Here is a 14,245-nt window from a genome sequence, read left to right as displayed (position 1 = left end):
GAGAGGCGCGAGCGAGAGACAGAAATCAGATTTATTAAAGATAATAAAGAGCGGGGCCGCAGAGCTCAATCCCCCTGCTTCCGCCTCTTCTACGTCATCGCCGGAAGTCAAAATCTCCCATTATTACCGCACTACCAGTTTGGTTAGCTTCCCTAATTTCTCTTAGCATTTCACTGTCCGTCTCACCATCTTGACCAGGTGGACGGTAGTATACCCCTATCACTGTAGACACACAAGGGATTTCTACCCACAAAGATTCCATTGTGCATTTAGTCTCATGCAGGATGTTTATCCTGTTGGACTCTATGCCATCCCTTACATAAAGCGCCACGTAGTTGGGTTTTGTTTTGTTTTTTGGCTACTCCATAGCGTTTCTTTTCAGATGGGATTTGCTGTATAATCTTAGCCAGGGGTGTGTGTTTGTATTTCAGATTTGACCTCATAAGGATTATCCTCTCATCCCTGTGGGTAAACTGGTTTTAAACAGAAACCCAGTCAATTACTTTGCAGAGATGGAACAATTGGCTTTTGATCCAAGTAACATGCCACCAGGCATCGAACAGAGTCCCGACAAGATGCTGCAGATAAGTCAGGCAATTCCTGAAGTCGGATCCCCTGAATTTTCCAGGGTTGGCAAGAAACCTCAAATTGTTGCTAGCTTTGACGTTAGCTACATTTCCCAAGGGCAATAGACATTGCCAAATGCTGAATTCTGAGATTTACCAGTTTCTTTGCCTCTAAGTAGTCCAATAGGCTTTGTTTTTCACTCCTGTGACATCTTGAATTAATAGAAAGATACATTTACCACAAATGTTGAAGCATCCACTGTAGCAGTTTGCTCCCAGAGAGGGGTCCTCCAAACCCTCCTTAGTTTAATCACCTTCACACCCCACGGTTAGCCCCGACCCTTAAAACCCCATCGATCTGCCAAACTTTCTTTAATTGTTACCTTGCACGTAATCCATAACAGAAGTAAAGTTACGTGGCAGAGGACCTGTAAGTATTTATTTACGCACATATCTCCGGTTCACTCGCGAAACGCCCATGCCTCACGCCTTTATGAAAACTTTCGAGATGTGCTCACTGCGGGATATACGTGGGTACCTTGGAGGTTTTAAAAATCCGCTCGGCGCGCACGAGGGCTTTTAAAATTCACCTCTTGAGTGTACAGAGCCAAAATCTAGGTCTGTACTCACTCTGAGGACAATAACTGCTACATTATGGTTATTTCCTGTAAATGTTTGAAGTTTTCTTCCAGATGCTTTGTTTTAAAACATTTCTAGCCTGCCCATCTAAAATTCTAGGTGGGTAACAGTTTAACACACATCTAATCAACATGAAGTCTCCTCACTGACAACATAAACGAATAAGAACAATGCATACGAAAAATTAATCAATAAAACTAGCAGTTAAATAAAAGAAATACTGCCAATCTGTTACTTGGTCGGATAAGTCTTAAACAATTAACCCTTGAATGCCTGTAGGATTAAGAATCCCTTAATCATATTCCTGAAGGTCTTTCTACATCCTTCAGAGTGAAGATCGTCTGGTAAAGAATTCTGTAACACAACCTGCAACAGCAAACATCCACTCTCTCTAGTTTCACACGGCTGTAAATGCTTAAATGATGGATACATTTGAATACTCTCCAGCTTTCTCCATATATAAGATATGTTTTGCTTTTCCTCTTTTCAGAGGAAGAGGTGTGACCTAGTAGTTGGAGCTGTACTGTAAGAAATAGGAGCACCTCAGTTCCTGCTGTGCTTACTTCACTGTGGCTCCTTAGACTGTGCAAGTGGCTGGGAGGTGAAAAATACCATTTTTAAGGGAAAATGATTGGGTTGGGTTTTTTTCCCCCCCAGTTTAAATTTGTCTGTGGATGCATAGAGGATCATTTTAACTCTTTGGTTATATATAAATATTAACATTTTGTCCCCATAAATGTTCAGAAGATAATATTCTGATTATTAACAAAAAAAAACCAAACCTTTTTTCAGGGCCGTCTTTTCTCCTATCCTGATACTCATAGACACCGCCTTGGGGCTAATTATCTGCAGATCCCTGTAAACTGCCCCTACAGAACACGTGTTGCCAACTATCAGAGGGATGGACCCATGTGCATCTTTGACAACCAAGGTAACACAAAAGTAATTATAAAAGGAACTATGTACCGCACACCTGCTGGTGGATGAAAGGGGTTATGAATCCAGCAGGCAAGACTAATAACCAGTTAGACTTGCAACATTAAAGACGCATATGTTAAACTTTAACCACAGGCTTTACATGGCTGGTTGTGTCAGCCACATTCTTTTACTGATAACATCACTTTTTAAAAACATTTTAAATACTGTTTTCTGAACTTATGGGGTTTTTTTGTGTTTTTCAATCTGTCTGTGGACCGATTCTGGTTCAAAGATCGAATGAAGGCCCACCATCATCCTAGAGTTTAAAACATTAATAAATCCGGACAAGAGAATCTTAAAAAGCTTATTATAGAGGCAAAACTAAAAAAAAACCCAAAAAAAACCTGTTAAAGTACATTCATACAAAAAGCCTACAAGATAGTCGTTTGGACCACTAGATGACCAAGAAGGGTAAAAGGGATGGTCATGGAGGACAAGGCCATAGAAAAACTAAATTCTTTGCTTTGGTTTTTAATGAGGAGGATGTTTGGGAGATGCACGTGCCAGAAGCGTTCTTTGAAGAGAGTGGTTCAGAGGGACTGAAGCAAATCATTATATAAATGGAAGTTGTTGCTCTTGAGTTTGTCAGTTTTCCCTATTACAAATTGCCAGGACCAGATAGTAATTTATAATCTTCAGAACTCGGGGGCGAATACTATCATTAAAAATAGCCACAGTCCCTGAATACCTGAAGGTGGGTGCTGCAATGCCAATTTATAAAAAAGAGGTGCCAAAGGTGACCCAGGGAACTGTAGACTGGCGATAATGATGTCCGTGCTGTGCGAAATGGTAGAAGAAAATGAAAACGTGGCTAGATAGGGCCTAATGGGAAAGAGCCAACATGGATTTGTCAAAGAGAAGTCTTTTCTTGCTGTCCTTGGTTATTTTATTCCTGCAATATTAAAAGTGCTATTTCTGGTGTTTTGATTTAAGGTGGCGCTCCAAATTATTACCCAAACAGCTTCAGCGCTCCTGAGAATCAGCCTTTGGTTAAGGAGCACAGCTTTAAGTGTTCAGCCGATGTGGCCCGTTACAGAAGTGAAGATGAAGATAACGTCACGCAGGTAACGGGGAGAGAGGGGCCGGCAGCACAACCTGTGCCACTTGCATTAGTGGTTTGGCAGGTGCACGGATTCTGACCCTGACCAACTCACTCTTCTCCCCCCCCCCCCCCCGCCCCCCGACCCACAAAAATGTCCCTGGTGTCTAGTGGGGGCTCGGGAATGATCTCCCGACCCGGCAGCTGTCATTATTCAAAATGGCATCAGCCAGCCCTGCGCCCCTATCACATGACAGAGGCTACCCAATGGCACTGGAAGTCCCTGTCACATGACAGGGCAGAGGGCAGCCCACGCCAATCTGAATAGTAACAGCCGCCAGGTCTGAGAGTGGAGGTCATTCCCAGGCCCTCATTAGACCAGCAGGGACACTTTTGTGGGTCCGGGGGGAGGGGGGGTGGCTCATGAGGGTGGGCCCAGCCGGTCAGGGTTGAATAGTTTAATAAAGGGGAAGGCTTAGAGGTGGGTTCTCACAGCGTTTAATCTTATTTTAAACACAAAATGAAATAAAACCCTAGAATACGGCCCACACCTGAAACAGTAGAAAAATTGAGACTTTTTTTTTTTTTTTTGCTACCCCCCCTATTAAGAATTCTCCCTTTTCTTGTATCTGTTTCATGCTGTGGGGCGATTATTCCTTCAGGGGCGGATTTTAAAAGGCGCGCGAATAGCCTACTTTTGTTTGCGCTCCAGGCGCAAACAAAAGTACGCTGGATTTTAGTAGATACGCCCGGAGCCGCGCGTATCTGCTAAAAACCTGGATCGGCGCGCGCAAGGCTATGGATTTTGTATAGCCGGCGCGCGCCAAGCCGCGCAGCCTACCCCCGTTCCCTCCGAGGCCGCTCCGAAATCAGAGCGGCCTCGGAAGGAACTTTCCTTTGCCCTCCCCTCACCTTCCCCTCCCTTCCCCTCCCTTCCCCTACCTAACCCACCCGCCCGGCCCTGTCTAAACCCCCCCCTTACCTTTGTCGGGGGATTTACGCCTCCCAGAGGGAGGCGTAAATCCCCGCGCGCCAGCGGGCCTCCTGCGCGCCGGGCCGCAACCTGGGGGCGGGTACGGAGGGCGCGGCCACGCCCCCGGACCGCCCCGGGCCGTAGCCACTCCCCCGTACCCGCCCCCAAAACGCTGCCGACACGCCCCCGAAACGCCGCGATGACCGGGCCCGCCCCCAACACGCCCCCCTCGGAGAACCCCGGGACTTACGCGAGTCCCGGGGCTCTGCGCGCACCGGTAGGCCTATGTAAAATAGGCTTCCCGGCGCGCAGGGCCCTGCTCGCGTAAATCCGCCCGGTTTTGGGCGGATTTACGCGAGCAGGGCCCTGAAAATCCGCCCCTCAGTGTCTGCTGCTTTTATTTTTTTCAATTGGCGAATGCTTTCAGCTTAGAACTTTGTCACAAAAGGCAAAATGTGTTAATGGCAAAGCTAATGTTCTGTCTGATTGGAAGAAAGCCATGCCCCCTATTCTGGCTGCTACTTGCACTAAGAGGATGTGGACTCTAGTACATACAGCTCAATAGTCCCTTTTTCTTCCTGCTTTAACATTATTATATCAAGGCTTTATGTTTGATTTTGTAACCTGCCCAGGACTGTAGAGAGCATGGATGTAAGTTTGGGCTGCCTATGGGAAGTGGTCTAGAGATTGATTAAGTTAAAGTCCAGTTCTGGCTTCCCAAACATCCACTTTTAGTAGATGAAATGACAATCTGCCGGAAGAGTTAATGTCGCAGACCGAGACTGATAAAGATAGTTTAGAGGTTGGAAAGTGAAGGAGCAGGAGGAAGCTTTGTTACAGGGCATCCTCATTGTGTACAGACTTATGAGGAGAGATTGAAGAATCTAAATATGTACACCCTGGAGGAAAGGAGGAGCAGAGGCGATATGATACAGACTTTCAGATACTTGAAAGGTTTTAATGATCCAATGACAACAACAAACCTTTTCCATAGGAAAAAAATCAGCAGAACCAGGGGTCACGATTTGAAGCTCCAGGGAGGAAGATTCAGAACCAATGTCAGGAAGTATTTCTTCACGGAGAGGGTGGTGGATGCCTGGAATGCCCTTCCGAAGGAAGTGGTGAATACCAGAACTGTGAAGGACTTCAAAGGGGCGTGGGATAAACACTGTGGATCCATAAAATCAAGAGGCCGTCAATAAAGAGTGGGTGGCTCGCCAGAATGACGGCTACTGCCTGGAGATAATACCCTTATTCAATAAACATACACATGGTTACTGTGACTCCAACATCGCTCTAAGCTACAACAGCAAGAGGAAATGTGGAAAATAGGATTCGCACTCACAAAGTGGGGAGTAGCTGGCTTGTTACGGCGGTTACTACCCCAAACCAAATAAGCCTGATACTTCACTTTCAATGCATATCCAGCATAGCTCTCTGCTTCAACGGCAGGGGAGAAGAAAAACTGATACTTCACGCATATCCAGCATAGCTCTCTGCTTCAACGGCAGGGGAGAAGAAAAACTGATACACGCATATCCAGCATAGCTCCCTGCTTCAACGGCAGGGGAGAAGAAAAACAACCAATAAGGGCTGAATAACACAGTCTGGGTAAAACAAATAAGCATGGGTGTAGCTTGCTTATTGCGGCGGTTACTTACCCTACTTCCCCTACTACCCATAACTAATCAAGCTTGATATTTCACTTGGTTGCAGCTCCATCACTGCTCTCTACATTAATGGTGGGGGTGGAAGGGAAATAGAACCAAAGAGCTAAGAGAAACAGATAAGTATGAGAAAAAAATGTGAAGCTTGCTGGGCAGACTGGATGGGCCGTTTGGTCTTCTTCTGCCGTCATTTCTATGTTTCATTTCTATCTATGTTTCTATGACTCTGTGTGGCTCCTTACACAGATAGAAAAAAACCTAATCTGGTGGTATCTTGTTTTCCTTTAAGGATGCAGTCAGAACCTTCATGCCACATGCAACTCACCTGGGCGCCAAGGAAAACTCTAACCTATAACTTTTTGCCTTCAAAACCAAATCCATCCAGGGACGTCAGCCTTAACGAAGAAGCCGTAAAAGACACTAATGGATACTTTGAGTTTGTCTAATTACTTCTGATAGCAAGTGTGCACCAAGTAATTCAAGATAACCAAGTGGATACCGATGGTCTCAAATGTCAATGCTGCTCAGATTTAGAATGATCTTGTAATTTTTCTTGAGAAATTACTAAGCTTACGGCACCAAGATTTTTCCTGAATAATTATTGTCCAAGCTCAGTTCTGCAGGTGATTCAACTAAGATAACCATGCCGTTTTGAATTTGGATAAGAAAAGCTAATTATTGCAGACTTCCCAAACTGAGGTATGTGACCCAATTCATTTGTTTATTTACTTTAGTTGTCGCTCCAGTTTTTTACCCTGTTCGATGTGAACCGATCCGATATGGTTTTTTACTATGAAGGTCGGTATAGAAAAGTGTTAAATAAATAAGTGCACAGTGCTTCACTGGACAGAGCAGTGCATGATATAATACAAGCTCCTAGGAAGCTGGGAAAGATCCAAGATAGGAATTACAAAAAGTAGAATTTTTTTACTGTATTCTCTACAGAATAAATGTCTTGCCATTTCTGTGTATTTGCTGAAGAGCAAACTTGCATGGTTTTTGGTTATCTCTATGCAAACTAAAATTCTGTACCTCTGCTGTGAGACTGGGTTTGTATAATCTAATACTGTGGGCGTTCTGAGAATCGGACTGGAGTGAGAACCCCTGCTCTACGGTTTTGCCTCCCACATTACTTCTTCTATTGGGGTACATTATAACCTGGTGTTTGGTTTGTTCCAGGTCTGAAATCTGAGATCCTGGACACAACTATTGTTCCTGTACTTTTAGGTTATTCTACCTTTCTATGAAAACGTAGAGCCTGATTTTTGAAAGCATTTACTTGCACAAAATGCAATTTTACATACATGGCTTTCAATAATTGCCTCAAGGGGTGGGGAGTCTTTGTATGCACAAGCATTGGAATTAGGTGTGAGGGGAGGTGGCACGGTTGGGCTGGGGATAACATGCCTGTGCATACTCCTGATTTTCTAAAGTCTGTATAAATCTACACCCACATTTACTCCTGCTAACAAGTGGGTATCAATGTGTGCCGGTATGGCGAGCTGGCGACCATTCATACCCACTACGTATTGCACGCTACTTTCATTTCTTTGGATGCAATTCCAATCCACAATTGTATTAATCCCCCTTGGATCCACCATATTAAGCAGATATATCCATTGTGATTCTTTTCTCAAGTATGCATTGACATTTCCTCCTCGAGGATGCTTCCTACCTTCCTCACGTATACAGCAAAGCAATTTGTTCAAAAGTATGATTCTCCTTAACGCAATGATTCATCATAGGTGCAATTAATTTCTGTAACTGCAGATATCTTATATGCTCAATCTCGTCCGTAACGCTCTACTCGTCGCCCCAATATACATAGGGCATGTAATCATGTAGAACAATTGGAAAACTTTTAAATCATATTTTTGATTCTTTGATCGATTCACAAAAAAGTTTACTTGAACATTTAAGCTCACACACAGAACAGTGTCCACATTTAAAATGTCCTCTCACTTTTGTTCTTGAAAATGGAGACCATTCTCAATTTCCAACCATTGACAAAGCAGAAGGAGACATACTTTAACATTTTGATTATGAGTACATGCTATTCTCACTTCGCTATCTCGAAATTGTTGAACAAGTCTGTATAACAGATCAATGCTGCTTTATAATCTTATTAATCTCTGATGATAAAGGTGAATACCTCGTTACACATGTAAACACGTTTCAACCTCTTTCACGTTCCCCATCAATAATTGTGGAACAGTCTGTATAACAGATCAATGCCACATTATAATCTTATTAATCTCTGATGATAAAAGGTGAATTACTTCATTACACATGTAAATATTTTGTTTCCTCCTCCCAATTTCTCCATCCATAACAAATCTCTTAATATAGTTAGCTCTTTTAGCAAAAAAAATTGGGAGTAATTTTGTATCTAGGGGGTTGCTTGTGTGAAAATAGCATATAAAAGAGCTAACTATATTAATAGAGATTTTCATGATAGTGAAATAAGAACATAAGATAGGATACTGGGCTTGATGGACCCTTGTCTGATCCAGTATGGCATGTTTCCAACAGTGGCCAGTCCCAAGTCGCAAGTACCCAAACATTAGAAAGATCTCAAGCTACCATTGCTTATTTACCGTCATAATGATTTATGAATTTATCCTCTAGGAACTTATCTAAACATTTTTTAAACCCGATTACATTAACTGCTGTAACCATATCCTCGGGCAATGAATGTCAGAGCTTAAGTATGCGCTGAGTGAAAAAGAATTTTCTTCGATTTTTAAATGTTACTTGTTAACTTCATGGAGTGCCCCCTGCTCCTTCTAATATCTAAGAGTTAATAACTGATTTATATTAACTTGTTCAAGTTCTTTCATAATTTTGTAGACTTCTATCATATCCCCACACAGTTGCCTCTTCTCCAAACTGAGCAGCTGTAACCTCTTTAGCCTTTCCTCATAGGGCAGCCGTTCCATGCCCCTTATCATTTTGATCGCCCTTCTGTGCACGTCCTCCAGTGCAGCTCTATCCTTTTTGAGATGCAGTGACCAGAAGTGCACACAGTAATCAAGTTGCGGTTTTTGTCTCCTTCTGCTTTGTCAATGGTTGTCTACACTTTTAAATGTGGACACTGTTCTGTGTGTGAGCTTAATGTTTAAGTAAAACTTTTTGTGGATCGATCAATGAATCAAAAGTATGAATTAAAGGATTTTTCCAATTGTTTACATCAGTTATCTATATGATTACATACCCTTGTGATCGTATGTATATTGGGGAGACAAGTAGAGCATTATGGACGAGATTGAGCATAGATGTCTGCAGTTACAGAAATTTTGTAACCTTCCTCACCCCCTTTCCTTTCTGAGGTTTTGCAGTTGTTCCTGTCTAACTTTTCATGCCCCATTGGCACCAGCTAACAAGCATTTTATATCTTGAAAAATAAATTATTTTCTTGCATTTGCTGTATAAGCTTTTCAGTGTTACAAACATGGCCATCAAAATATTTACCTTTTTTTCTTTCTTTCACTATCTGTAAGGTGCATGAGCTTCCTGTGATCTCCTTACTGCGCAGTCTTTTCACCACTGAAACACAGGAGATCTCCCTGCTGTGCTGACACAAGTTTTACTCAATCTGTGGTTGCCTGCTCCTTCCCTCCCTGCCTCTAAAAGTCCTTTCATGTTTTGAATTCCTACCACCTCTTCTGGAGGTCCTGTTCCACCACCCTCTCGGTGAAACGTTTTCATGTTCCCTCTCCAGTTTCACCTGATGGCCCCTTCCCTGGATCTGCTGATTCTTCCTTTTGTTACTCTTACAGCCGGCTGCATATCTAAATGTTTGTGTCATAACTTCCATTTCTTTTCTGCACATCAGCATGACTTGTGCTTTTTAGCTGTATCTGTCCTAGAATGTGTTAGTAATTAAATCACTGTGTGAATAGCAATATTCAAAATAATCCACTTAGGGGTTAACTTTCAAAAGGATTTCTGTGCGTAAATGCACTTTTGAAAATTGCTACCTCACTATTACATTTTCAATAGATTTTACATGCATTAGTGCACTTTGAGTGGGTAAATGGGCTTTTGAAAATTGCTATGATATATGGTACTTTGTGCACTTTTAAATCCTTTTGAAAATTATCCCCACTAGCTTTAGAGTTACTGCTCAAAAAGTCTTAGCATGAGTAAAAGAGTTTTATACTCTGTTGTACAATAGATAATGGATAGATAATTCTAATGTGAATCTCCAGTTTCCTATTATCTGCTCTAACTACTATTGGATTACCCTGCAGGTTTTTGTTGTTAGACTGGCCCCTAATAATGTTTTGAAAGCAAGTAGAAATTCTTTATTACCCAGTTAGTTCCAAATTTATGGGGTCTCCATCGGAGACCAAATAATATTGTATATCATATATTACCTCACAAATCTGATTCACTTTTTTGAAGGAGTTAATAAACATGTGGATAAAGGTGAACCGGTAGATGTAGTGTACTTGGATTTTCAGAAGGTGTTTGACAAAGTTCCTCATGAGAAGCTTCCAGGAAAAGTAAAAAGTCATGGCATAGGTGGTGATGTCCTTTCGTGGATTACAAACCGGTTAAAAGACAGGAAACAGAGAGTAGGATTAAATGGACAATTTTTTCAGTGGAAGGGAGTGGGCAGTGAAGTGCCTCAGGGATCTGTATTGGGACCCTTACTTTTCAATATATTTATAAATGATCTGGAAAGAAATACGACGAGTGAGATAATCAAATTTGCAGATGATACAAAATTGTTCAGAGTAGTTAAATCACAAACAGATTGTGATAAATTGCAGGAAGACCTTGTGAGACTGGAATATTGGGCATCAAAATGGCAGATGAAATTTAATGTGGATAAGTGCAAGGTGATGCAGATAGGGAAAAATAACCCATGTTATAGTTACACAATGTTAGGTTCCATATTAGGAGCTACCACCCAAGAAAGAGATCTAGGCATCATAGTGGATAACACATTGAAATTGTCGGATCAGTGTGCTGCGGCAGACAAAAAAAAAACAATGTTGGGAATTATTAGAAAGGGAACGGTGAATAAAACAGAAAATGTCATAATGCCTCTATATCGCTCCATGGTGAAGACCGCGCCTTGAATAATGTGTACAATTCTGGTTGCCGCATCTCAAAAAAGATATAATTGCGATGGAGAAGGTACAGAGAAGGGCTACCAAAATGATAAAGGGAATGGAACAGCTCCCCTAGGAGGAAAGGCTGAAGAGGTTAGGACTTTTCAGCTTGGAGAAGAGATGGTTGAGGAGGGATATGAGAGGTCTAGAACAGGTAGATGTGAATCGGTTATTTACTCTTTCGGATAATAGAAAGACTAGGGGACACTCCATGAAGTTAGCATGTGGCACAATGAAAACTAATTGGAGGAAGTTCTTTTTCACTCAATACACAATTAAACTCTGGAATTTATTGCCAGAAGATGTGGTTAGTGCAGTTAGTATAGCTGTGTTTAAAAAAGGATTGGATAGGTTCTTGGAGGTGAAGTCCATTACCTGCTATTAATTAAGTTGACTTAGAAAATAGCCACTGTTATTACTAGCAACAGTAACATGGGACACACTTAGTTTTTGGGTACTTGCCAGGTTCTTGTGACCTGGATTGGCCACTGTTGGAAACAGGATGCTGGGCTTGATGGACCCTTGGTCTGACCCAGCATGGCATGTTCTTATGTTCTTAACAGTTAGCAAGTAGCACATTTAAGACTAATCGGAGAAAATTCTTTTTCACTCAACGCACAATAAAGCTCTGGAATTTGTTGCAAGAGGATGTGGTTAGTGCAGTTAGTGTAGCTGGGTTCAAAAAAGGTTTGGATAAGTTCTTGGATGAGAAGTCCATTAATGGCTATTAATCAATTTTACTTAGGGAATAGCCACTGCTATTAATTGCATCAGTAGCATGGGATCTTCTTAGTGTTTGGGTAATTGCCAGGTTCTTGTGGCCTGGATTGGCCTCTGTTGGAAACAGGATGCTGGGCTTGATGGACCCTTGGTCTGACCCAGCATGGCATGTTCTTATGTTCTTAACATAATTAATTGATTAATAGCCATTAATGGACTTCTCATCCAAGAACTTATCCAAACCTTTTTTGAACCCAGCTACACTAACTGCACTAACCACATCCTCTTGCAACAAATTCCAGAGCTTTATTGTGTGTTGAGTGAAAAAGAATTTTCTCCAATTAGTCTTAAATGTGCTACTTGCTAACTTCATGGAATGCCCCCTAGTCCTTCTATTATTCGAAAGTGAAAATAACCGAGTCACATCTACTCGTTCAAGACCTCTCATGATCTTAAGGACCTCTATCATATCCCCCCTCAGCCGTCTCTTCTCCAAGCTGAACAGCCCTAACCTCTTCAGCCTTTCCTCATAGGGAAGCTGTTCCATCCCCTTTATCATTTTGGTTGCCCTTCTCTGTACCTTCTCCATCGCAACTATATCTTTTTTGAGATGCGGCGACCAGAATTGTACACAGTATTCAAGGTGTGGTCTCACCATGGAGCCGATATAAAGGCATTATGACATTTTCCGTTCTATTAACCATTCCCTTCCTAATAATTCCTAACATTCTATTTGCTTTTTTGACTGCTGCAGCACACTGAGCTGACAATTTTAAAGTATTATGCACTATGATGCCTAGATCTTTTTCCTGGGTGGTAGCTCCTAATATGGAACCTAACATCGTGTAACTACAGTAACGGTTATTTTTCCCTATATGCAACACCTTCAGAAAAGTATGTGGCTATATCTTCTCAGCTTTCCCATTTAATTCAACTTTGACATGTATTTCTAAATGAAAGTCAACACCGTACGAACAAGGAAAGGATTCAGTCAATTATTGCCCAGGGAAGAAAGGGGTAGAGAAAAAAAATACTCTAAAGATCTTAAAATCACAATAAATGCAAACATTTGTGGAAAAATACAGAAGCTAATTGGAACATGCACCAATACTATTCAACAGAATGATTTATTCTAAGCTTATTCAAAACATATATTTCACTCCCTAGAGATTTTCTCATAAGCTCTCCAGTTCTCAGTGTCTGCTGACATTAGAACAGGGAAGGCTCGTTGATTTGTCCATTCTGGGTTCATGTATTACGATTCTTAGTGTCTGGTGCTAGCAGAACAATTATTCCTCAACCAGAAAATTGTCCTTTATTCTGATACCATTAGAAACTGGAAAAAAACAAAAGCCTAGCCCATGAGCCTAGCTTCCTGTTTCTTGTATTATTTAACTACTTAGAAATTGCAGAGAAGTGGGAGAAAACCACTCCCCTAACGTTTTCACAATATTTAGGCGCGTTACGTTGGATGGCAGTAATGGAAGAGAGGAGCTATAGAAACTTGGGCTTTTGTATTCCTCAATAAATTTAGCCTTGGCAGGTAAATAATATATCTCCTAAAATATATTTATTAAAGTGCCTGTGCTTACCCATCCCCTGCTTCAGGTGATGAGCAATAAATCTTATAAAGGTTGTACTAACATAATCCAAATACCGTGATTCATAATTCATTGTCATCATACAATGCTCACAACATTTCTCTGTTTGAGAGAATAAGTTACAGGCGCTGCGGGTCAGAACTTTTTCAGAACTTGGACCCACCTTGCAGCGCCCTTTACCATGTGTATTGTGTGATAAAGTGGCTTGCCTGCTTTTTAGAAACGAGAGCTTTGCTCTCACGGGCTTTATACGCACGACTGCTTAATTTTGCTGCTTGTTTTGTTTTTCCAAGAGGAGGATTGTAGGGACAGTTGCCTTTTCTTAGCTAGGGTTGTTGCTGTTTGAGTCCTGGAAGTTTGTGCTGCTTTGGTATGGCAGATCTGCGACCCTCCTTGTGACCTTGGGCAAGTCACTCCGCCCTTCATTGTCTCAGGTACAAACATAAAGACTGAAGTAATCAATTAAGCTCGGTAGAGTGCATGTTAAGCTGCGTGAGCCTTTGTAATCGGGGGGGGGGGGGGGGGGGGGGGGGTAATGTAAGAGGGTAGACGTAGCCTTTCAACTGCCCACATTCTGCACCATTTAACCCGCAGTTGTGCACAAACTTTACTGCCAATCCAGCAAGGAGTTTTCTGCACTAAAAATATGTGCATAGAAGCGTGCGCATTTCTTAGCTCACTCACATGGAAATCCCATGCTAAGGAAGGCAGTAGCTCATCTGTTACCCACCATTGCAGAGAGGTGTGCTGGCTTACCTTGTGTTTTCTTAGTGCTGGAAACTTAACTTTACTTCCAGTCCAAAGTGGAGTAAAGTTTCCAGGACTAACGTTAGTCTACCAGCAGAAGCTGGAGTTCCAGTGCCAGGATCTGAGGTCAAGATTTTATGTGGGGAAAGCATATTTTCTGTGCAAAAATCCTGAGTACAGGTCCCAGCACTC

General features: G+C 42.0%; 2 protein-coding genes across 2 annotated transcripts in view; both read left to right on the top strand.

The window, feature by feature from the left end:
- The first annotated feature begins 512 nt into the window (after window positions 1-512).
- Window positions 513-3,322, top strand: LOC115079463 (catalase-like). The gene is made up of 3 exons (XM_029583080.1): window positions 513-584; window positions 1,998-2,136; window positions 3,117-3,322. Exons 1-3 carry the CDS (start codon window positions 513-515, stop codon window positions 3,320-3,322), a joined length of 417 nt encoding a protein of 138 aa, XP_029438940.1.
- A 3,220-nt stretch (window positions 3,323-6,542) lies between these two features.
- LOC115079432 (catalase-like) overlaps window positions 6,543-14,245 on the top strand; it is a 46,317-nt gene continuing 38,614 nt past the window's right edge. Inside the window, exon 1 of the mRNA XM_029583027.1 lies at window positions 6,543-6,561. The gene's annotated coding sequence lies outside the window, so the exon portion shown is untranslated. The remainder of the gene's footprint in view (window positions 6,562-14,245) is intronic.

The sequence above is a fragment of the Rhinatrema bivittatum genome, chromosome 17 (assembly GCF_901001135.1).
Source record: "Rhinatrema bivittatum chromosome 17, aRhiBiv1.1, whole genome shotgun sequence".
Taxonomy (NCBI): domain Eukaryota; kingdom Metazoa; phylum Chordata; class Amphibia; order Gymnophiona; family Rhinatrematidae; genus Rhinatrema; species Rhinatrema bivittatum.
The sequence above is the reverse complement of the archived record's forward strand: the minus strand, read 5'-3'. Positions and strand labels throughout refer to the sequence as shown.